Genomic DNA, 24,962 nt, shown 5'->3' on the forward strand with positions numbered 1-24,962 from the left:
AAGGTCATGTTCAGTAAATAGCCAATTATGAGAGTATTTCTCTGAACTTCCCAGGGTATTATAATAAATAATAATAATAATATTTCATACACAAAGTTTCCTGTATGCTGGACAAGAAGCAATACATCACCTGAAATAATGGCATCTAGCAGCCAGAATCACTCTATGTGCAGGAAAACGTTTCTTTTCTACAATAAAGGTAACATCACTATACTCCTCCCCATTCATCAGAGCGCCAACATTCTCTGACAAAATGTGAACATGGTCAATTTCCCCCACAGCTGTGTAAGGACGGAGTGGGTGACTATTACTCATCTTGATGAAGTGATGGTATTGGCAGCCTATAGGAAGAAAGAAAAGAACTATAAGCATTTTTAAAACTGGATACTGAAATTACCTCAGAGAACAAGTTACAATTACAAAAAAGCTAATGTAGATGGAATTTGGACAATTACAAGGGATAACAATTATTTAGTGAGGTTTTTGCTAAGTCAATTACAATGGGAACCCACTCAACTTGCTTCAAAAATTATATTTCAGTTTGATTTCAGATATCTCCACCATACTTTTATTCTGCCAATGCACCTGTTCTAAATCAACAAGATGCCATCAATCAAATCAAAGTAACTGAATGGGCTATAAAGCTTCTGCACTTCTAAATGATTCACAAATGACAAAACTCTATATATATTAAAAATTAGTTGACTGACCTGGGAGAGAGAAATCATTATCTGACTAAACTGGCTTAGTCTAAATACTAAAATCTATGCTAAAGTGTTTTCATCAGTAATTAGCCAGATTATGAGTGTTCATGACATATTCTGACTGGATCCAGATTAATTTTCTAGAACTGAAATAATTAGTGATTCTTAATGACTAACATATGAAGATTGTTCCGAGAGCAAAATTCTACCAGGCAGAGATTCCAGTAAATCCTTGAAAGACTTAGAGGACTCCACTGGGAAGCCATCTCCACTAAGTGTATTTTCAGACTGAAGAGGCTTTATGAGAAAAAAGACCTGCTCTTCAATTGCAGAGTCTAGAAGATCTCTTGAGGGAAGAAATGACATTTACAAGGCATATGGTTTAGCTATTTATTTCACTCAGTATGTGTACCCATGTGGTGTATAATTTGAAATAGCATTCCTTAAACTTCAAATATCACTTGGGGAGAGAAACATGCTGTCTATATTTAAACAGAAAATATACCTCTGAATAATTTCTTCTCACCTAACAGACCAGAAACTTACCCCACTTGATTCTCTGGCCATATACTTTACCTCTGGAAATTCACAAGCTTAAATTGAACATGCAGATAGCCATAAAGCAGGGTTTCTCAAACAGGGGTCGCCACTTGTGTAGGGAAAGCCTCTGGCGGGCTGGGCTGGTGTGTTTACCTGCCCCGTCCGCAGGTCCGGCCGAACCCAGCTCCCACTGGCCGAGAACTGCCCGGAGCTGGCCACGAATTGCCCGGAGCAGCGATCCGTGGCCAGTGGGAGCCGCGATTGGCTGGACCTGCGGACGGGGCAGGTAAACACACCGGCCCGGCCCACCAGGGGCTTTCCCTACACAAGCGGCGACCCCTGTTTGAGAAACCCTGCCATAAAGGGTGATATGTCCTTGACTTCATTAGCATTATTATAGGAAATTTCAATATTATACCATAAATTAAGGGGGTGATGGCCATTCTATTCTAAGCCTCGACTGTTAGTCTCCTATAACTTCCCCAAAAAATGTGGGGGAGCAAAATTTGTTAGATTTGTGTGTTGAGTGTCCTCCACCATTGGGCTTTAGGAGGCATTCAGTTCAGAAATTTTTTACTAATTTTTTTTGAGTTATTTTCCCTCTTTGATACCCTCTTGGAATTTCCTTGTTCACTGAACGTATCCAAGAAAGCAGTACCACAAATACCAGAGTTCTCATTGCAACTAAACACAAGCCACAATATTTGTGATAACACAGATTGATGTATTCTGGGATACCTTCTGTGAACCAGGAAGTACCAAAATGATTTCACAGAGGGGACAAGGGAATTTTAGAAGTTAACGTTTATTTCTGTGCAGCCCAGCTTCTGGGGACATGCAATGCTCCTCAGAATAACTAAATATTTCCCATCATTCTGTTTAAATATGAATACATAGTACTATAGTAAATGCAATGGTGAATTCACACTACTGTGGCTCTTTTGGGTAATACTGACTACTAATTTGGCTCCTGAACCACTGAAGTCTGAGTATCACTGGTGTATAGGATGATACGTAGAATCTGGTTTCGGGGAATATTTCTGGGAGGCTTTGCCATTTAGCCCAATAGATGGGATTTGCCCTCTGAAAGGCACAATGTTGTGCTAGTCAAGAGTATGGACTACAACTATTCTGATTGCTGGAGATGCAGACTTCCAAGAAATGGATTGGCTACCGGTGTGGGAACTTTTCCAATTCTGTAGCAACAAAGGATTGAGATGACTGATAACTTGATATAGATCAAGTGTTGGGGGGTTAGAATTTACCTTTCAACCTTGAGTAGGGCACTGTAAGATACTAAAGCTGGTTTGAAATAGAGGTTCTGGTCACATTCAGTGCATAATCTGTTTGGAATTAGGCCAAGTACAGCCATTATTTAATCATAAATGGCACTGCCTGATCACGCCTGCATTGCAGAGACATTGCAGGAAGTTGCCAATGACGCCAACTGGCTGATCTCTGCCCTGCTGGTTACTTCATGAGATATAAATCCAGGCAGGGTCAGTGACAGTGTATGCCCATACTTTTTAATTTTAAGATGCAGCGCAGGAGGTGACTCACCCTTGAAAATGAATTTGAATACACCCTAGTACCAAATAAATCTAGAGATCAAGGTGATATACAGGCCACCTTACAACTCTAAGATTTTTCTCAAGATGATTCAGCTTTGCATTACAGCCATTAAAACTAACAGTCCTAGGGCTTGACTACACTTGCAAGTTGCAGCGCTGGTAGAGGCTTTCCAGCACTGCAATTAGTAACCGTCCACACCTGCAAGGCACATCCAGCGCTGCAACTCCCTGGCTGCAGCGCTGGCTGTACACCTGGCCAGGTTGGGGTGTAGCGATTGCAGCGCTGGTGATCCAGCGCTGCTCATCAAGTATGGACACACACCAGCGCTTTTATTGGCCTCCAGGGAATAAGGAGATATCCCATAATGCTTTTAACTAAATTACTTTCTTTGTTTTGTTATGCAGCCTCTCTTTGTTTTGTTGTGAATTCCGGATCGGAGCTCCATTGAACTGCTTATCTAAAAAACAAACACTGATCACAGCAAACAGGAGCTATCTGTACCTGGCTGTGAACGATCAAATGAGAGGCAAGCAGTTTGCTTGACAGAGAAACAGCGTTGGATGCAGGCTGTTTGCAATTAAGACTAAGGGTTCGCGAATGTTTTGTGATTTTTCAATCCAGGGAAGCTAACACACAGTGTTGGCTCCAAAAATCCACTCTATCTTCCCCGCTCCCTGTCACAGTACACCACCCTCCACCCCCCTCTTTTGAAAAGCAGGTTGTTGCCACTTGAATGCTGGGATAGCTGCCCATAATGCAGCACTCCCAACAGCGCTGTAAATGCTGCAAATGTGGCCACACACCAGCACTGGTAGCTGTGAGTGTGGCCACACACCAGCGCTGGCCCTGCACAGCTGCACGACCAGCGCTGTAACTCCCAGCGCTGCAACTTTCAAGTGTAGCCAAGCCCCTAGATGATGTTACTACCAAGGATGACTCATGTATGCAATTTTGCAATCTCACCACTTGCACAACAGCTACAAGAGTACCCAAAGCAGTTTCAGGCACAAGCTGTATTGGTCAGCACACTTTTAATTTGATATTCAGAATTGGTTTGGAAACTAAGAACATAAGAATGATCATACTGGGTTAGACCAATGGTCCATCTAGCCCAGTATCCTCTCTTCCTACAGTGGCCACTGCCAGATACTTCAAAGAGAATGAATAGAACAGGACAATCATCAAGTGATCCATTTCCTGTCATCCACTCCCAGCATCTGCCAGTCAGAGGCTGAGGAACATCCAGAGCATGAGGCTGCATCCCTGACCATCTTGGCTAATAGCCATTGATGGACCTATCCTCCATGAACTTACCTAATTCTCCTTTGAATCCAGTTATAGTTTTGGCCTTCACAATATTCCCTGGCAACAAGTTCCACAGGTTGACTGTGCACTGCGTGAACTTCCTTTTATTTGTTTTATGCCTCCTGCCTTTTAATGGTGACCTCTGATTCTTCTGTTATATGAAAGGCTAAACAACACTTCCTTATTCACTTTCTCCACACCGTTCACAATTTCATAGACCTCTATCATATCCCCGCCGCCCCCCGTGACCTCTTTTCCAAGCTGAACAGTCTGTCTTTTTAATATATCTCATCATACGGAAGCTGTTCCATAACCCGAATAATTTTTGTTGCCCTACTATGTACCTTTTTCCAATTCTAATATATCTTTGGGACGGGATGACCAGAATTGCACGCAGTAGTCAACGTGTGGGCATACTTTGGATTTATATAATGGCATTATGATATTTACTGTCTTATCATCTATCCCTTTCCTAATGGTTCCTGATCCTGTTAGCTTTATTGACTGCTGCTGCACACTGAGTGGATGTTTTCAAAGAATTAACAAGAATGACTCCAAGATCTCTTTCTTGAGTGGTAATAGCTAATTTAGATCCCATCACTTTGTATGTATAGTTGGGATTATGTTTTCGAGTGTGCATTACTTTGAATTTATCAACATTGAAATTCATCTGCTATTTTGTTGCCCAGTCACCCAGTTTTGTGAGATCCCTTTGTTAACTCTTCACTCTTTTGCTTTGGACTTAACTATCCTGAGTAATTTTGTATCAGCAGCAAATTTTGCTACCTCACTGTTTACTCCTTTTTCCAGATCATTTATGAACATTGAACAGCACTGGTCCCACTACAAATCCGTGGGGGACCCTGCTATTTACCTCTCTCCATTCTGAAAACTCACCATTTATTCCTTCCCTTTATTTCCTGTCTCTTAACCAGTTAATGATCCATGAGAAAATCTTCCCCCATTTATTCCATGACTGCTTACTTTGCTTAAGAACCTCCGGTAAGGGACCTTGTTCAAAAGCTTTCTGAAAGTCCAAGTACACTATATCCACTGGGTCACCCTTGGAAGGGGTGGCTCCAGGCCCCAGCACGCCAAGCGCGTGCCTGAGTAGCAGATATGAAGGAGAGAAAATGGGAAAGCACCTTCCCCCCAGCTTATAGAGGAACTGCAGCACTGCTGTGATAAGGCTACATCAGTCCACTGGCTGAGGTAGCGCGTGCTTGGGGCGGCATGCTGCGGGGGGGCGCTCTGCCGGTCGCCGGGAGGGTCCACTGGTCCCGCGGCTTCGGTGGACCTCCCGCAGCTGTGCCTGCAGGAGGTCCACTGGAGCCGCAGGACCGGCGACCGGCAGAGCGCCCCCCACGGCATGACGCCGTGCTTGGGGCGGCAAAAGGTCTAGAGCCACCCCTGATCCTTGGCCACACATTTGTTGACGCAGTCAAAGAATTCTAATATCTTGGTGAGGCACAATTTGCCTTTACAAAAGTTGAGTTGAATCTTCTCCAACAAATCATGCTCATCCATGTGTCTGATAATTCTGTTTACTATAGTTTCAACCAGTTTGCCTGGTATTGAAGTTAGGTTTACCAATCTGTAAATGCCAAGATCACTCAGGAACCGTTTTTAAAAATCAGATTTATATTAGCTCTCCAGTCATCTTGTACAGAGGCTAAGTTAAGCAAAGGGTTACATACCACAGCTAGTAGCTCTGCAATTTCATATCTGAATTCCTTTATAACCCTTGGGTGAACACCATGTGGTCCTGGTGACTTATTAAATGTTTAATTTACCAATTTGTTCCAAAACCACCTCTACCGACACCTCAATCTGGTACAGTTCCTCAGGATTTGTCACCTAAAAAAAATGGCTCAAGTGTGGGAATCTCCCTCATATTCTCTGCAGTGAAAACTGATGCAAAGAATTAACTTAGCTTCTATGCAATGGCATCATCTTCCGTGAGTGCTCCTTTAGCACCTTGATTGTCCAGTGGCCCCACTGGTTGTTTGGCAGGCATCCTGCTTCTGATGTACTTATAAAAAAAAATGTTGCTATTAGTTTTTTAATATTTGCGAGTTGCTCTTCAAATTCTTTTTTGACCTGCCTAATTATACTTTTACACTTGCCTAGCCCGAGTTTATGCTCCTTTTTATTTTCCTCATTAGGATTTGACTTCCAATTTTTAAAGGATGCCTGTTTACCTCTGTTTCTTTTACTCTGTTTAACCATAGCAGCATTTTTTGGTCCTCTTACTATTCTTTTTAATTTGGTGTATACAATTTTTCTGGATCATCTATAGTACTACGCAAGCAATAGTGGAAGTGCCTTTTGATGAGTTCATGCTTTCTTCTTACATAGGGGACAGATGGATGTACTTAATTATAATTATTCCTTTTTTTCCACTGGTTCTCGTATGCAAGATTCTATTGTTACCACTCCTGTTCACTGTCTGTTTATGGCCACTGAATGAAAGCAAGAAACGTTATCAATTATACCACTACCAACTTGCACACAACATTCAAATGTACACTTCTTTGGTGCCAAATTCCAAAACTGAATTAACAAAGATACTAATGAATCAAACTTGTTAATAGGAATAAACATGAAGAGGAGAAATGGCTGGATGAGGGCAGAATATGTATTTCTGACCCTGGTATCTGTTTAGAATTCATACTCTTTCCATTGTTACTTTGGGATTCCCACAGAGTGGCATTCATTCATAGCATCACTTTTTCATCCAAGGTTGGTTAGGCAATGGTGGCCTCTTCCCTCAAACACAAAATCTATAGTGATCTATGTTTTTATAACTTTTAGGCTAGATTACTGGAATGGCTTTAATTCAGGTTACCTTTGAAGTGACTTGGAAGTAGTTTACCTTAAAAATGTGTGAAACTACTAAAAACCCATTACAGTAGTGCTCTGCACTTGCTAAATACTTAACTCTGGATGCAATTTAAGGTGATCTATAAAGCCTGAAATAGTCTGAGATCTGAAGAGTTCACCTGTCTCTATCCCATCATGGTGGGAAATATCTGCTGGGTAGCTCTTTCTGATTGTTCTTGTAGTTTTATTGCCAAGAACAGTGGTAGGGCATTAAGGCTATAACTTGCATGTGTTGGTGGTTCACCAGAGACTAGCAGATTGTCTACACTACATCTTATGTCGGCATAATTTATGTCACTCAGGAAGGTAAATAAATCACAACCCAAGCCCCAGTGTGTACAGCACTATGTCAACAGGAGAACTTCTCTCCTGTTGGCTTAGAGCAGTTACATTAGAAAGCTTACAGTGGTGCAGCTATATCACTTTAAACTCTCTTGTGTAGCCGTTCCCTGAGGTTAGCAAGCTTTAGCACAAAAAGCAAGGTCTATCAGATTACAAGGCCTTGTTTACAAACATCATGATAGACCTACAATTTACTCCAACTGGTCTTCCAAACTTTGATTGGTTTAATTGTACCTTCAACAACCAAGATGCTATAGTAGTGGGTACTCCACAGAAATTTAACTAAAATTTTGTTCTGTTCAGTAAACCTAAGGACATACTAATATTGTATCACCTACACAATCTCAAATACTAATTTGTTAAACCAGAAGTGCCCTCAATCACTTCCCCACTCCAATACTAAAAAAAAAGGGCATATACATTTCTGGGTGGATACCTCTTTCAGCTAAGAACCTGTGAAAAATGAAGTCAGGTATTGGTTACACAATGTATTAGTACTGTTTATGCCATGGCTGGAAAAGGAAAAAAAATAAAGAACTTAAATAACATTCAGTAAACTATGTAGCATTTTTTGAGCATTTACCCAGAATAAGTTACGCTGCGCAGAAATACAAAGTAGGAATGCAATGCACAAAACCAAAATCATGATCTGCAGAATTTGCACCATACAACTCTCAAACAGGAACAACAAAAAAGGTCAATCATGAGTCTCTTTTTCCCATTCAAAATACCAGCAGAGAGTGTCAATAGAAGATGTTTGAAAAATAATGCTGCTTTTACTAAGGACTTCTCTATACTTCTGGCTAAATAAGCAGTGCTGCAATCAATGCAATGGTGTTGATTTAGCGGGTCTGGGGAAGACAAGCTAAGTAGATGGCACAGCGCTCTCCTGCGCCTGTACTCCAACTCCCCGAGAGGCAGAAGATAAGTCGGCGGGAGAGCGTCTCATGTCAACATAGCGCGGTGTAGACACAGCTGTAAGTAGGTCAATTTACAGTTTTAGTGTAGACCAGCAGTAAGACAGAATGGTTGCTTACATGCCATCTTCTTGGAGTGGCATGAAGATGAGGGATTTATGAATATTTTTAAGTTTTTTTGTTTTAATATAAATTCAGTACTAAATTTTGGCTTATTGATGCCCATATGTGAAGTCCTTTGTGAATGATGATAAGTTTAAGAAAATTCAATTAACAAGTAAACTGAATAATCGCAAAGCACAAAACAAAATTATGTATAAACCAAGTCTGATTTATAATAAGAGCAGTGAATGCTGGCTGTGATCTTGTCTTTATCAGATTATACTTAGTTTGCTGTGTGTTACAAACAAGGATTTTTCTTAAATTCAATTATCCCCTATCCCTCACTACCACCTTTTCTTAGAAAAAGGAGTTATGTCTAAGTAAGTGAAAATTGGGGGCTAAGAGTCAGTGAGAGAAGGACTTGGGTGAGTTTCTATTTTTACTGGCAAAGTATTTTGCTGTTTTAGAGACTAAATACGTTTTAAGAAGCACACAACAGAACATTGTTAAATTCTTCAAATATAAAGCTACTTTCCATTATTGTAGTCTAACTACATAGCAAATGTTTATACAATCGTTTTACTGCAAAGACAAAATTGCTTCAATTCATGTGGCTTGACAATTAGTTAATGTGACAGATATGGACACATGCAGTATCTTGAAAGTATTTCACTTTAAGTGAAATCTCTATTTTTGAGAGCCAAGGACTGCATTCTAGCTCCAGGGAAGAAGGTTACAGAGTTTGCTCCAGCAATTAAAACCAGTGGTAAGTAAATACTGTAGACCCAGGAAAAGGTAAACAACTTCAGAGAAGTACTACCTCCCGGGGTGAATCACATATACTGGTTCAGACTGAGTTCAAGAGGCCCAGAAACAAAGAATGAGCTTGTGATAAAAAGAGCTAGCCTGAATTGAGAAATGTACTCCATTTTGATTAAAAAACTGACATGAGGTTGTAACCAAGAGGGCAAAATCTAGATGGAAGGGTCTGAAGGAATGGAAAACTTGCTGTGTTTCCATGTGGAAGATGGACAGCACCTGGTAAACTAGCATGTAGATTGTTTTACTATATATTTTTTCAGCAATGTGTTTGTCCTAAAATAAATGTATTGTGCTCTGGCTGGGTACTGATAATCAGGATAGACTGATTTAAATCAAAGTAATTTAAACCGCCAATTTTAATTGTTACTTAAATCAGCAAGCAGGAAACCTTAATGTAAATCATTAGTTCTGATCTAACTTTGCATTCACACTTTTTAGTTATATTCCTACAGAAAAGTTGATTCCCAGTGATTCACAGTTACCAACTGTGATGCTTCTTGGGGTATTCGAGTCACCTTGTCACCAACTGCCTCCAGTGCTAGGGAGTCTTGCCTGTGTTAGCTGGCTGTTAGCTAACAAACACAATTAGTCTGTCAGCCACTCAAGCACTCTTCTCTGGGCTACACCAGCTCTGTCTTTGCCTGGCAGTTTGACAATAGATTCACCCCAGCCCCCAAGTTCCTTCAAAGTGTACCTTTGTGGTGTCCAGCCCCTGATCACTGGATACTGACAGAAATCCCAGATCATCTCATCCCAAAGGTACAGTGTACCACAGTTTACCAGTTTTACCTTAGACCACTGCTCCTATATCACACACACAACACTTGAGTTCAATTATAAACCAAAAGCATATTTATTTAAGAAAGAATAGAGATTCAGATAAAAACCAGTGTGAGTGGTAGGAACAAATGATTACATATAAAATATCATAACACACATTCCAAATACGAAACTAACAAGTTATTGTCGTGTTTCAACCTAAGGAAACTGTCTAAAGAAGTTTCTCTCACCCAAAGTACTCTCCAGCACTTTCAATCAAGCCTTGCTGAGCTCTCCTTTTCATGAAGCAAACTCACTGTCAGTTTACTTAGTAGGTGAAAGATACCAGGGTATATTTTTTCACTCCCAAATATACCAATACAGATCTTTTATGTTTACGTCAAAAAAGGTACCATTTTCCCCCTCCCCGCTATTTACTTTTTATGTTAGTTTTCTTCTGAAGTTTCCCCCAGCTCTTCATTAGCATTTGACTTAGAATGCTAATACAATCCTATTGTATCACATACAATATACAATGGTCCCCACAGGAGATGTCTCTCTCTTACTCCTCTGTCTGAAGGAGTTTGTTTCAAGACACACTACCTTTCAGTGACCTGTTTTTAACTACAGATCTAGAGAAGATCATTTTTAGTATAAAACACACAATTCTGAACATATTTTCGAAACATACATCTCACAGTGGTTATGAGGACCAGTGTAAGACATGCTTTAATTAGACACTTTACACTGCATTCTTTTGTTGAATCCAGGAGGATCCTATACCCCTATATACACTAGTGCCCTCTGCCAGTTGGCATCCAGAGTTTAGGGTCACAGTAACCATTAAAACACGTTGATTTGCATCTAAATATAGCTTTTACAATAAAACTGGTATCTTTTTGCTAACCAGAACAAAGTATATCTATAATATTTATGCAATTACATAGCTTAACATATATTTATTCAGGTTTTTAATTTTACATGTTTTATTATGTTTGCAAAATAGTGAATCATACTTTTTTTTTTACACTTGTGATTTCTGTCAAGTTGCATTTGGATAGAAATTGGGATTCAATTAAAATGTGCAAAAATAACATTAATTAAATAAAACTACTTTAAACATTAATATAAAAGAAAATTAACTGAATTGACTGTTTCTGGTTACCATATACTTCAATATTTTAGAACTAGTAGATATAATCTTACAGCACATTTTAGTCTTATATTGGAAGAGGAAGACAAGTTGTCCTGCTTTTTCAACTCCTAATCAGATTAACTTTGAATGAACTAGTCAAATAAACTGAAATGAAGAAAATATTTTCTCTGTACCTCTCTGAAAATATCCTCTCTGTAGAAAAGGCTACTGCTATCAAAAACTAGTTTAGCACTTCAACAAACCCTGGTTCAAGGTGCTTAAACAGTGACTTCCACCAGTCCAGTGGTTTGACTTTCTTTAAAACTTCAGCAGCACACATGTACTAACAAATTAAATAAAAGATAATATTAAGTGATTTTAATAGATTATAGTAAATGTAGGCTTTAACATAGGTTGTCAATTTCAAATAGGTTTGTTTTTAAAAATGTATTAAAAATCATTTTTTAAAGCCTAGATTTTTACCTACCCAGCTGCTAACTTTGTCATTGTCCCTTGAGAGAAAATCACAGGTGGTGGATTAAGGTCAGACCTTCTAGGATAATCACTGCACTATTAAATACCTGGCCAGGAAGAAGAGGGACATGGGTCCACACCCTAACAAAGCTGATTGCTAAGAAGCCAAAGATATGCTCTAAGAATTATTCTGGAGAAGTTCTATAGCCTGTGCTATACAGCAAGTCAGATTAGATGATCATATGGTTCCTTCTGGTTTTAGAACCTATAAAAATCTGAACAGGTACTCTTAAGCAGGCAAAAAGAGGAGCAGAGGTGCAGTTAACCCCAGAACTGTGTCAGTGGAAAAAGAGCCAGAACTTTTATTGTTATATAAAAAAACATACTGCATAATATTAAAACAAAATATTTCAATACAATAAGCCAGCATCTCAGGAAATCAGAAAACAGTGAAATTGTCTGGATTTAGTTCAACACACAAACACACAGGAAATACCAAATAAATGAATTAATACTGTGTCTTAAGTGTTGAAATCCATATGCTTAAATATATATTTTTATTATATTATATATGAATGGCAGAGTATATAACACTGCCTACAGATGAGAAACCATTAACAGCAAGAATCATATGTGCTCTAACGCTAGCCTGAACAATTGTAAAGGTTTTATTTAAGTTACTGAACCTTAATATTTTAACAAAATTTAAGATTTGCTAGGGTCAAGCCACATACATTAAAAACTAAAAATAAAATCAGTAATTTTAAGATTCCGATCCAAATCCATGAGACATGCTGGTACTTAATTCACATCACTGTTAGTGAATAGGGTTGGTCTGCATTAAAACTTTAAAACCCCTACATGATTTTGGTTATCAGTGATAAAGCTAATCAAGAATTTAAATAAAAACCATAAATACAGTGGTGATATTTAGGATTCAATTCATAACACCATCACTGTTTTACTCTGCTTTAGTGATAAGACAGTTGCAATTCTTCCCTTGAAACACGAGCCAGACAATGCCTACAGTTGCTTATCTTTTCTTTCTTTCTTCTCAATATTTTTTCCGAAAAGGAATTCTTCCTTTTCTGTAATTTCATATTATTTGGGATATTTACCTGGAAACAAAATCTTTGTTACATATGCTCTTTTCTGGAGTCATTATCCTACCCAACAGTCAGAACCATAGTTATGTAACAGAAATTATCTAAAGTGTTGAATAGGCACAAATAATATCTTAAAGATCCTTTTTTCATATAAATAAGTGTCTAGTAAAAAAGTACAAAGAAAAAATATTTTAGGTAAACAAAATGATCCTTAACCAGAATGTCTTCTTATATTTTTAAATGAAGCATTAGCAAATAATTAATTCTGAATGTCTTTGATTTTGCTGGATTAAGTCATTTTGTCAAAATTATTTTAATGCATCTTTGTGGTACTTAATTTCTTTGAAGTTGATAACAGTAGTGGAAAAAATAGGAATTCATCTCACACACAAATGGAATACTTAGAAGTCAAAAAATCTAAGACATTTCATTGGAAAAAATAAAAAACAAATTTTCCATTGACACTATCAAATCTAGAGGTCCTTAAAATGCAATCCATAAAACTATAAATCTCACTGAATTATAAACAGTACACTTTCATTGATACCGGTTCTCTGGGAATCTTCAAAATAGGTACAAAGGGGGGGAAAAAAAAAAAAAAAAGAGGACCCAGACTAAATCAAAATTTTACTATAGAAGATATCATTGGTATCATCTGCAGTCTGTATGAAAACCTTACTATAAATATAACAAAAAATACTGTGTTGCTATACGTGACGTGACGCTCCATATTATTTATAGAAATATGAGTATTATATAAATATGGCATAACTAAGATATATTTTATGCAAGATGGCTCATGTAAGATATCATTGGAAAGGTTATGATTTAGTGAATGTGATTATCCAGTTTGTATACATGTATCATTTCTGTATCTGGAGTTAGGAATATTGACTATGTAACAATTACAACTGTGGTTATACTTGGAGACACCCACCAGACAGTAACCAATCAGCTTTGATCGGCCACTAGAAAAACTCTTTGAAGATGTGGATCTCCCATCTTCCAGGAGTTCCTTCCTGTGGACATTGCAAATAAACCTGGTTTCATGGTTGCTTTGACACTGCAAGGTCAGGTGATAAAGTCACCTACTACAAAGTACCACCTTGGACACTGCTGGTATTTTTCCAGTGGAAACAAAAAGAATTTACATAAGGCAAGAAGCCTTTAAGGCTAGGCAAACAGGTCTTGGGCAGGAAGGCAATGGAGAAGAGAAGAAATACTGCTGAAAGTACCTGAAGAGACAAAGGAACTGAGCTGTGGGAAAGGCAAGGGTTGAGTCTAAATTAAGACAGGAGTCTAGTCTGTAAAGAGAAATAACTGGAACTCTAAGCTACAGAAACTCTGCAACTGGCCTAAAACAACGTTTAGTGTGAGAAATTACATTTTGTTACCTGTTTCTTGAGTGTATTAAGCTTAGTTTGCAAGTTTTGCTTTATTTGCTCAGTAATCTGCTTTGTTCTGTTTGCTATCCCTTATAATCACTTAAGTTTATTAACTACAAAAGTTAAATTTTATTTCTTATTTATAACATAACCCAGTTTTTGCCATTCATATCATGGGGGGAAAAGGGGGCCAAGAAGCTCTGCGCATTTCTCTCCACACTGAGTGTTGAGCAATTTCCTAGCTGAATCTTTCCATAGAGAGCTGCTTTGCAGACTCTGTGTGATTCTACAGCTGGTGCGTCCTTACCTGTGTCTGTGTGCTGCCAGAGGCCGAAGAGCCTGATTCAGAAAAACAAGGAGAGGGAGCCCAGGCTAGTGGAGCAGGCTGGCTCAGTGAAACCTCAATACATCAGGTGGCACATTGAAAAGGGGGGGGGGGGGGTCCAACCCATCACAGTATCATTATAATTGTAATCAACAAACAAGCTGTAAAAACAGATCAGATTATGTCTTTCCATTCTGCAGGAACAGCAATTAATTTTATCCTGATACATCCCTGCAATTATCATTAACATCAACTGGAGCTGTGTCTGCATAACTGAGGGTGTAACTGGCTCTAGCTAATGACAAGTAGTAACTCAAAGTAATCCATACAGTATGTACATCACAGAAGTTAAGACATTCTGAAATCTCCCGATTTCTGAGAATTAATGTAACAGTGTTACAATTTAAAAAAAAAAAGTTTTAGTTTGCCTTGCTCCCTACTCCCTTCTTGTGGGAGGGGGAAATTAAAGGAAAAAAAACGGGATTAGCTCACTATTCTCTCTCCAATAGGCTGCTTTTTGCCGACAAAACTGTGTAGTGTAGACAAGGCCCAAGTGTCCATATGGGGAATTAATGTACACTAGTTACTGCACTAAATTCACACCTTAATTTACTCTGCACTAACTTTCCCACATAGATAAGTCCAGAGCAGCTTTTTCTGAGTAGCAGCTATTCCACAATGTACAGTGGTAATAGATCAGGGGCAGGTAAACTTTTTGGCCTGAGGGCTGCATCGGGTTTTGTAAATTGTATGGAAGGCCGGTTAGGAGAAGGGGTCATGGCCTGGCCCCCACCTCCTATCTCTCCCCCCCCACAGGACTCCTGCCCCATCAAACCCCTCCTCTCATTCCTGATGCGCCCCCCCCCCCAGGACCCCTGCCTCATCCAACCACCCCTTCTCCCTGTCCCCTGACTGCCCCCGGAACCCCTGCCCCCATTCAACACCCTGTTCCCCACACGGCCTCCCCGACCCCTATCCACACCTCCACCCCCTGACCACCACCCCGAACTCTCCTGCCCTCTATCCAACCCCCCCTGCTCCGTGCCCCCTTACCGTGCTGCCTGGTGCGCTGGTGGCGCTACAGCCATGCCGCCGATGCCCCCACACAGCACAGAGACCAGGTCAGGCTGGGCTCTGCACCTGTGCTGCCCCAGGAGCTCACAGCCCCGCCACCCAGAGCACTGCATGGATGGCGGAGCGAGTGAGCGAGCTGAGGCTGCGGGGGAGGGGGAACAGCAGGGGAGGGGCCGGGGGTGAGCCTCCCAGGCCAGGAGCTCGGGGGCTGGGCAGGACGGTCCCGCGGGCCGGATGTGGCCCGCGGGCTGCAGTTTGCCCACCTCTGTAACAGATACTTAGACCCTGAAAGCACCTGTTAATATTATATATACACCTTGTTATTTATATTCCAGAAGCACTTAAGAGATTCCAACCAATGTTAGGGCTCCACTGTGCTAGGCACTGTACTGACTCTCAGTAAGCAGCAGTTCCTGCCTGAAGAGTTTGCATTCTAAACAGACAAAGCAGACAAAGTGTGGGAGAAAGGAACGCAACATGTAAGCAGAAGTCGGACAACTGAGACACGGAGGTTAAGTGCCAGGAACTGAACTCAAGTCTCCCTAGAGTTCCAAAATCTTTAGACACTATAGTAATTATATCTATACAATTCAAAGGCAAAAAGCTACATTAACATAAAGTTGAGGTTGCTTGGTAGTATGTTGACAATTGCAAAATAATGCACATTGGAAAACATAATCCCAACTATACATACAAAATGATGGGGTCTAAATTCACTGTTACAACTCAAGAAACAGAGCTTGGAGTCATTGTGGATAGTTCTCTGAAAACATCCGCTCAAAGTGCAGAAGCAGTCAAAAAAACTAACAATGTTAGGAACCATTAGGAAAGGGATAGATAATAAGACAGAAAATATCATAATGCCTCTATATAAATCTATGGTACAACCCCATCTGGAATACTGCATGCAGACCTGGTTGCCCTATTTAAAAAAAAATACATTGGAATTGGAAAAGGTACATAGTAGAGCAACAGAAATGATTAGGGGTTTGGAACAGCTTCCATACAATGAGAGCTTTAAAAGATTGGGAAAAGAGACAAGTAAAGGGAGATATGATCGAGGTCTATAAAATCTTGACTGGTGTGGAGAAAGTTATTAAGGAAATGTTATTTACTTCTTCACATAACACAAGATCTCGGGGTCACCAAATGAAATTAATAATCAGCTGGTTTAAAACAAACAAAAGGAAGTACTTCTTCACACAATGCACAATCAACCTGTGAAACTCTTTGCCAGGAGATGTTGTGAAGGCCAAAACTATAACGGGGTTCACAAAAGAACGAGATAAGTTCCTGAAGGAGAGGTCCATCAACGGCTATTAGCCAGGATGAGCAGGGATGCAACACCATGTGCTGAGCGTCCCTAGCCGCGGTTTGCCAGAAGCTGAGAGTGGATGACAGGGGATGGATCACTCGATGATTGTCTGTTCTGTTCATTCTCTCTGAAGCACCTGGCATTAGCTACTGTAGGAAGACCAGATATTAGGCTAGTTGGACCATGGATCTGACCCATTATGGCCATTCTTATGTTGTCCCCCTGCAGGAATGCTCAGTTGAGCAAAACTCAAATTTCTGAAACCAAGGAAATGCACAGTTAAGGCTGCCCATGGAACCTTTACTCTCCCTTCTTGCAGCAATGCCCCAGTACGTCTCGTTAACACCCATATCTTTGCTCTGCCAGTGCCATAGTTGCTGAAATGTACAAGCTCTTCACCTCCTCTTACAACCAATTCACTCTCATCCACAGGATTCCATCTAACACTTTTAAAGAACAAAAAACGAAGGGGAAAAAAAAAAAAGGTTGCCCATGCCACATCCTTCCTGGTCCCCTGGAAATGGCAGTAGCCAATGGGAATTATTTGCATACATTCCAGGTACAATCAGTGTGTCAGGCATTAGGTGTACCTTCACTAAAGGGTGAAGGCAGTAGTTGGGCCCTGTTGGTAAAGGTGTGTTTGTGATATAAGGACATGTGTGGACTATCTTGAGGTGTGTGACAGAGCTGTGATTATGCTCTGAGGAGATCTGTTTTGTACCCTTCAGTGTATATGAGCAAAGAGAAGAGCCGCATGTGCACCTTTGGGATCCACTATGCATCCTTTCAATGCAGAATTATGTAGATTTGTCAGTAGCAAGGAATAGGGTTTTTATTACGAGAATTATTTTCAGCAGTGAGGTGGAATATGAGAAGATTTTAATGTTATGATGGTACAGTGAAAGTGTAGGTTGAGAAGGTATCCTGTGAATAAGTGTAAGGAGGTTGCAAAAGGTTGTGAGGTGGTTCTTAAATTATACATGTGTGGTATTCTTTCTGCGGAGTTGGTTAAGTGTCTGTGTGAGGTCTGGATCTGGAACATCCTGAATCTTAAGCCAGGTCTACGCTACACACCTACATTGGTATACCACCACCACTCGGGGTGTGAAAAATCTACATCCCTAAGCGACGCCGCCGCCGTTATATTGACCTAACTCCTCGCGTAGACTCCTCTCGGGGAGGAGGGGATTAATTAAAGTGCTGCAGCCATGCAGCTGTAGTGCTATATGTGAAGACAAGCCTTTCTAGTGCCAAGAGCTAACGCTACTTGTGTCTACGTGCATACTGAGGCACTGCTTGAAGACAGTAGAAGGAAGGTGACATGGGCAACCTTTCTCCCCCACTCCCTTTTTATCCTTTAACAGTGTTAGATGGAATCCTGTGGGTGAGAGTGAATGGGTTGTAAAAGAAGCTGAAACATACATGCTCTTCACCAACTTTTGAAATTGTTCTTAAATACTGTTCACAATTTGGGCCACCAAAAACTTAGTAGGTGCCATGCATTACCAAAGGTAAAAATTGACTCAGACCATTTTGACCCACATCACAGCAACAGTTTGATGTCTAGCTCTGCACACACAAAAAACACCACCCTAGAATTAAAAAAACAAAAAAAACCAGCTATTTTATTCAGAGATTATATCTCCAGAAACGTTGGCTCAAATGACCTCCAATTTGGGTCACTAATCCTACTCTGTATTCCCATAAGGCCCAGCAAATTTAAAAAAAAAAACCATGAAAACAAGTGGATTTTAAAGCAGGGCTTTGGAGCAGAGCCCAGAGCTGGAGTGCGGAGCAGTGAAGCTGCAGGTTTTAGCCCGGAGCTGGAGCGGAGCCAGAGAAGTCACTATTGGTGCCAGAGCAGAGCTGGAGCGGAGCAATTAAAAAAATTGATTGCTCAAAATCCCTGTTTTAAACCACTTAGAAGTGTCGTCCTCTACACATCCATCTGCAGCATATAAGGCTCTGAAAGGTGTGAATAAGAACACGCCATGGAGATGAATACAACCTGAACCAATAACTCAGGCTTTGTCTACACTGGAACTTCGTCGGCAAAACTTTTTGTCGTTTGGGTGGGGTGTTTTTTTAACACCCCTGAACGACAAAAGTTTTACCGATGAAAAGCACCAAGGTGAACAGCATGCTGTCAGCAGGAGCACTCTCCTACTGACAAAGCTGCTGCTGCTCATAGGGGGTGGAATTTTTCTGTCAGCTGGAGAGAGCTCTCCAGCCAACAAACAGCAGCTACACTAAACACCTTTTAGCAGCACAGCCGTGTTGATAAAAATCTGCATAGTGTAGACAGCCTCAGACATGAGAACCCCTCCATTTATCCCAGTGGTTAGTGAAAGTATAGGTTCGCATGTCCCTCCTAAGTGTTTCAGAGCCTGTGATATGTATTGAGTATGCCCATTCTCACTCTCAACACAAAGAGCAAGGATTTCCCTATATCCTGGGTCACATGGGGGCAGGAAGGAGATCAGATTCTCCCAAAAAGTAAAGCTCCCCCCAGCCCCCAAAACTGGCTCACATGGAGCAGGGTAGGGACGGGGGTGTCCAACCTCTGTATATGGCCATGGGCCCTGTAGATCTTGGCATACACAGACAGCAAAGAAAGGGGCTCAGTCACCCCAAGAGGAGCAAGCCCCCTATATCCCAGGGGCAGGGAGGGTGGCTCAGACCCCCACAGGGGGGCAAGAGCTCTCCAGATATAGACACACACAGAAGGGGAGAATGTGGGGTTGACAGGTACCCCAGTCCAGGGGCGGCTCCAGGCACCAACGCACACAAAGCACGTGCCTGGGGCAGCAAGCCACGGGGGGCGGCCTGCCAGTCGCCATGAGGGAGGTCCACCGGTCTCGTGGTTTTGGCAGCAAATTGGCGGCGGGTATGCCAAAGGCACGGGACCGGCGGACCTCCCACAGGCATGCCGCTGAAAGCCACCTGACTGCCGTGCTTGGGGCGGCAAAATACAGAGTCACCCCTGCCCCAGCTTCTATTCTACACCAATCCTGCTGACACTCATCCCCATGTCCCCCTTCCCAGCATCCCACCCCTCCAAATCCCATAATCCCCACGCCTCTCTCACTGCTCCTCTACTACTCACCACTATTTATCTCCCTCAATTTGCTAGAGATCCAAACCTCTTTCCCCCTATCCCTCACTCCTCCATCCCCCAATACCTCTCCCTGAAAGCATTTGTGGCTAATTTTTTCCTCCTAAAGACTCTGATTATACCCCCCAAAAAAATGAAATTGCCACCACAATTATACCACTCACAAGTTACACCAACTTTCAACCACTTAACCCATACACTCCTTTTATCTTACATGGGGACTTGTGATTAACTTATCCTGCTATTAGACAATGTGGGTGAAGTCATATCTTTGATTTGCTCGACTTCTGTTGGTGAAGACAAACTTTCAAGCTACACAGAAGTCTGAGGAAGAGCTCAAAAGCTTGTCTCTCTCACCAAGAGAAGTTGGTCCAATCAAAGATATTACCTCACCCACCTTGTCTTTCTAATATCCTGGGACCTACACACAGGAGCAGCTCCAGGCACCAGTGCACCAAGCACGTGCCTGGGGTGGCAAGCCGCGGGGGGCGACCTGCCGGTCGCTGTGAGGGCAGCAGTCAGGTGGGCTTCGGCAGCGTGCCTGCGGGAGGTCCGCCGGTCCCGCGGTTTTGGCAGCAGATACGCTGACGCCATGGGACCGGCAGATCACCTGTAAAAAAGCCGCCGAATCTGCGTGACCGCAGACCGCCCGCAGGCATGCCACCGAAGGCCACCTAACTGCCGTGCTTGGGCCCGCAAAAAACATAGAGCCGCCCCTGCCTACACAGCTACAACATCACTGCAATGGAAGTTATCCTTAGTTATGTTAATTGAAGGGTTAGTTCACAGCCAGTCTCAAAGAGGTCTGTGATTCATTCAGTCATTAGTACCTCTCGATTTAACAGTACAAGGCAAAATAAATCATGGAGAGGGGGGTTGTAACACTGCAAACCTTGCTCAAATGATCCCAAATTTGGATTACTAATGCTACTTTGCACTCCCATGAGACACATCAAATTTCAAAGAAATGTGAGTAACCCGTTGGATTTCAGAGCACTTGATATGCTGTAAAACTCAACGCCTGTAAATAGTGCCATTTTTCTGTATTGGTGCACGCACACCCCTCAATTTGGGTTCCCCACATACTTAGTAGATACCGTGCACTAACTTGGGTAAAACTTAGCAGATTGAGACCATTTTGAGCTGCATCACATCAATAGTTTCATCTCTAGCTCCAACCCCCCCCACCCTACCTGCCAAAAGCCACCTAGAAACTCTTTAAAACAGTTACTTTTTTTCTAGGCTTATGTGGCCACAACCCCTACTTCAGCTGACCCCAACAATTTGAGTCACTAACGCTACCCTGCACTCTCCTCGGGCACACCAAATTCCAAAGAAATCCAACTAAATCCGGCAATTTGAGGGTATTTGGAGAGGTCAAATAGAAGTCATAACGCAACTTTAACTATAATGCCACTGCCGGGGCACTAAAACAAGTGTCATACTGGATATTGCTTCCGCCACCCCCCGTTTCCTGCTCCCCACAAGCCATTTCAGGTGCACTCCCTCCCTGGCAGCTGGCCCCCGTTTGTGCTCCCCAGTGCTGGGACCACGAATTAGCGCCTCACAGCGCTGCGCCGGGGTCGCTGCTCTGCACCGGCAGCATTCACCGGCCCTGACATGGCGGCGGGTGGGTGTCAACCGCGGCCGGAGGGGACGGGAGGCAGCGGCTCGGCCAAGGGCCGGCGGGACGGAGCAGCCTGGACAGCCAGCGCGACGCGCAACCTTTGACACACGGGAGAGCGGCCGCCCGACGTCGGGCTCCGCACGGGCACCCAAGCGCTGGACGCGGCCCTAGCGCAGACCGGGACCCCGAAATCCCCCAAAAGGACGCACGTGAGCCCTCAGGGGGCGGAGGAGCGCGACGGGCCCCGCGGGGGAGGAGCCCGCCCCCCTCAGCCTCGGGGCGGGGTGAGCGCCCCGCCCCGCACCACCCCCTGCCGGGGCTCTGCGCCCCCAGGGCGGGCGGGCGGGGGCAGAGGACAGCGCCGGGTCAGCAACAGCCCCCCAGGACTCACCGGCCGGAGCGACAGCAGCAGCAGCAGCACCCTCCCCCTTCCTCTACTCAGCGCCGCGGCGTCACTACGTCATCCTCCCTGAACGTTGAGCTCCCCTTAGCAACGGCAGACGTGCCCCTACGTGCTGACGTGCACAGCAACGAGCGGAGAGGGGTGGCTGGTTCTGTCGCCGGGGCCTCGGGACGTCCCAGCCTCGGGAGCTGTGCGCGAGCGCTGCGGCCCCGGCGCCCCGCTGGAGACAGTCAGGAACAACCTGCGGGGTTTAGCCTGCAGCCGCGCAGCGCGTGGGAAAGGCTGAGCACCCCTCGCTCTGTGGCACCCAGCCCGCGGGGGGCGGCCCGGGCGGGGGCGTAACGAGTGAGACCGTGGAGCCAGTGGGGCTGGGTAGGAGCTCGCGGTGCTTAGGGGCAGGCTGTATAAGCACCTAAGGTGCCTCCCGCTGCTTCCCTCGCTCTCCCACCCTTCCCAAGGTGCCAAGATAACCCCCACCCCACCCGTTTTCAGGGGAGCACTGGAACAAGGACCATTATCTGGCTGGGTAAGTTGTTGTGAGGTACCAACAAAGATGACACACTGTCATTTCTGGGGAATATCTATGGCCTAGTATCATAGAAATGTGGGGCTGCAGTGAACCTCAAAAGGTCATCAAATCCATCTTCCAGTGCTGAGGCAGGACCAAGTAAACCTAGGTCATCCCTGACAGGTGTTTAGCTAACCTGTTCTTTAAAATGTCCAGTGATGTGGATTCTGCAATCTCCCTCTACCACGCTATTCCAGAGTTTAACTACCTTAGAGTTAGAAACCGTTTACTAATACCGAACCTAAATCACCCTGGCTGCAGATTATACCCATTACTCTTTATCCTACCTTCAGTGCACAAGAAGACGACTCAACCACCACCCTCTTTTATAACAGCCCTTAACAAATTTGAAGACTGTTATCAGGTCTGCTCTTAGTCTTCTTTCTCCAGACTAAACATGCCAAGTTTTTTAAACTTTTCCTCTTACATCAAATTTTATAACCTTTCATAATTTTTGTTGCTCTCCTTTCGACTCACTCCAGTTTGTCCACATCTTTCCTAAACAGTGGCACCCAGAATTGGACATAGTACTTCACCTGACGCCTCACCAATGCTGAGTAGAGAAGGGCAAAGTAGAGGAGCATCTTACATACGACACTCCTGTTAATATACCCCACATATTAGCCTTTTTCTCAACTGCATCACTTTGTTGTCTCATATTCAATTTTTCATTCATTATAACCCCCAACGGCCCCTACCATCTAGCTAGTTCATCCCCATTTTTTAGTTTTGCATTTAATTTTTTCTCCCTAAGCGTAGTACTTTTCACTTGTTTTCATTGAATTTCATCATACTGATTTCAATTCTCCAATTTGTCAAGATCACTTTGAATTCTAATCCAGTCCACCAAAGCGCTTGCAATCCCTCCCAGTTTGGTGTCATCTGCAGATACTATAAGCATACTCTCCACTCCATTATCCAAGTCATTAATTAAAATGTTGAATACTTCTGGACCCAGGACAGTTGCCTGCAGGACCCCACTAGATAAATTATCTCAGTTTGACAGCAAGCCATGGATAACTACTCTTTGAGTACGGTCTTTCAACCACTTACGTATCCACTTTATAGTAATTTCATCCAGACCAGATTTCCCTAGTTTGCTTGTGAAAACATCATGGATCACTGTGCCAAAAGCCTTACTAAAATCATGATATATCATGTCTAGCACTTCCCCCTCATCTGCTAAACCAGTAACCCTGTCAAAGAAGCAAATTAGGTTGGTTTGGCATAAATCTTCTACAAATCCATACTGGCTATTCGTTGTAACCCTACTATCCTCTAGGTGCTTACAGATCGATTGTTTAATAATTTGTTCCAGTTTCTTTCTAGGTATTACAGTTAGGTAGGCCGGTCTGTAATTCCTCAGGTCTTCTTCACATTTTTAAGAATAGGTACCTACTTTGATTGCCTTTCTCCCAGTACTCCTCCATAAGTTCTCAAAGATAATTGCTAATGGTTACAAGCAGTGTTCCCTCTAATTTTTTACAACCATGTGTGGAATGAATTTTGTTATGTGCACCAACATGAAGGTGATAGACACCAATGTGCACCAATATGAAGGTGATGGACACCTTCATATTGGTGCACATAACAAAATTCATGTGGTGGGGGTGAGGCTGAGGGCTGGGACAGAGGGTTGGGATGAGGGTTCTGGCTGGGGGTGAGGGCTCTGGGGTGGGGCTGGGGATGAGGGGTTCGGAGTGTGGGAAGGGGTTCAGGGCTGAGGCAGAGTTGGGTGCAGGGGGTTATGCAGATAAAATTATACAGGATCGTTTCAGGGGACAAGGCCAGATGCCACATTTATTATAATTTGATCTATACCAATAGCTAATACCTAATACCTATACACACACACCCCAAATGTTCTGCAGCAGCTGGATAGTTACCAGTCCTGAACATAGCTTGGGTCTGTGGCTTGATTTCGCAGCTTGGGTTCGTAGCTCGTGGCAGCTAACTGGCCAGGAAAACCAGGCACAAGGAAGGGCTGGGTCTCTGTTGGGTGGGCACCAATGCCCTTTGATGTTGGCAGCAGAACATTACCCAGTGTCTTCCATCTCACCCATCTTTTTTATAAGCTTTTAGTATGAATCAAGCATCTATAGGTCTTGCTGTGATACGCTGTCTCTGGGTTCGGTGTGATTGATCACCCATCAATTGCAGACATGACTTTCAGCCTCGGATCTGATTTTGATCTTTCTTTAATTGTACTTTTGTTCTTTTCTTTTAGGGTGGACTCTTCTTACTTTGTCAGGGTTGTTGTCTGCATCTTCAACCCTTGGTGTTTGCACTTAACTTTATCAGGAAAAGCTGGGGCTGGAGGTTGATTCCATTATTCATGCATACCTCATTCACACATCTAAACTAAACTAATAAGGTTACATCAGGGTTTTGCAAAATGAAGGTTACATCAGGTTTTACAAAATGAAGTGAGCATTTCAAAGTGGAGTTTGACTTACAATATGGAGTCTTATTAAAACAAGGGTAATGAA

The 24,962-nt window shown here is 42.8% G+C and overlaps 1 protein-coding gene across 2 annotated transcripts in view; it reads right to left on the minus strand.

The window, feature by feature from the left end:
• BTBD9 (BTB domain containing 9) overlaps window positions 1-21,964 on the minus strand; it is a 304,691-nt gene extending 282,727 nt beyond the window's left edge. The window contains exons 1-2 of one of the 2 annotated variants that reach the window (XM_045010651.1): window positions 21,894-21,964; window positions 131-341 (exon numbers count right to left, since the gene is read on the minus strand). In XM_045010651.1, coding sequence (XP_044866586.1) covers window positions 131-315 — 185 coding nt within the window. In that variant the 5' untranslated portion in view covers window positions 316-341; window positions 21,894-21,964. Of the gene's footprint in view, window positions 1-130; window positions 342-14,353; window positions 14,468-21,893 lie in introns of those variants that run through there. The other variant, XM_045010650.1, reaches the window with a different exon arrangement.
• Between the last annotated feature and the right edge of the window lie 2,998 nt (window positions 21,965-24,962).

This window comes from Mauremys mutica, chromosome 3, assembly GCF_020497125.1.
Source record: "Mauremys mutica isolate MM-2020 ecotype Southern chromosome 3, ASM2049712v1, whole genome shotgun sequence".
Taxonomy (NCBI): domain Eukaryota; kingdom Metazoa; phylum Chordata; order Testudines; family Geoemydidae; genus Mauremys; species Mauremys mutica.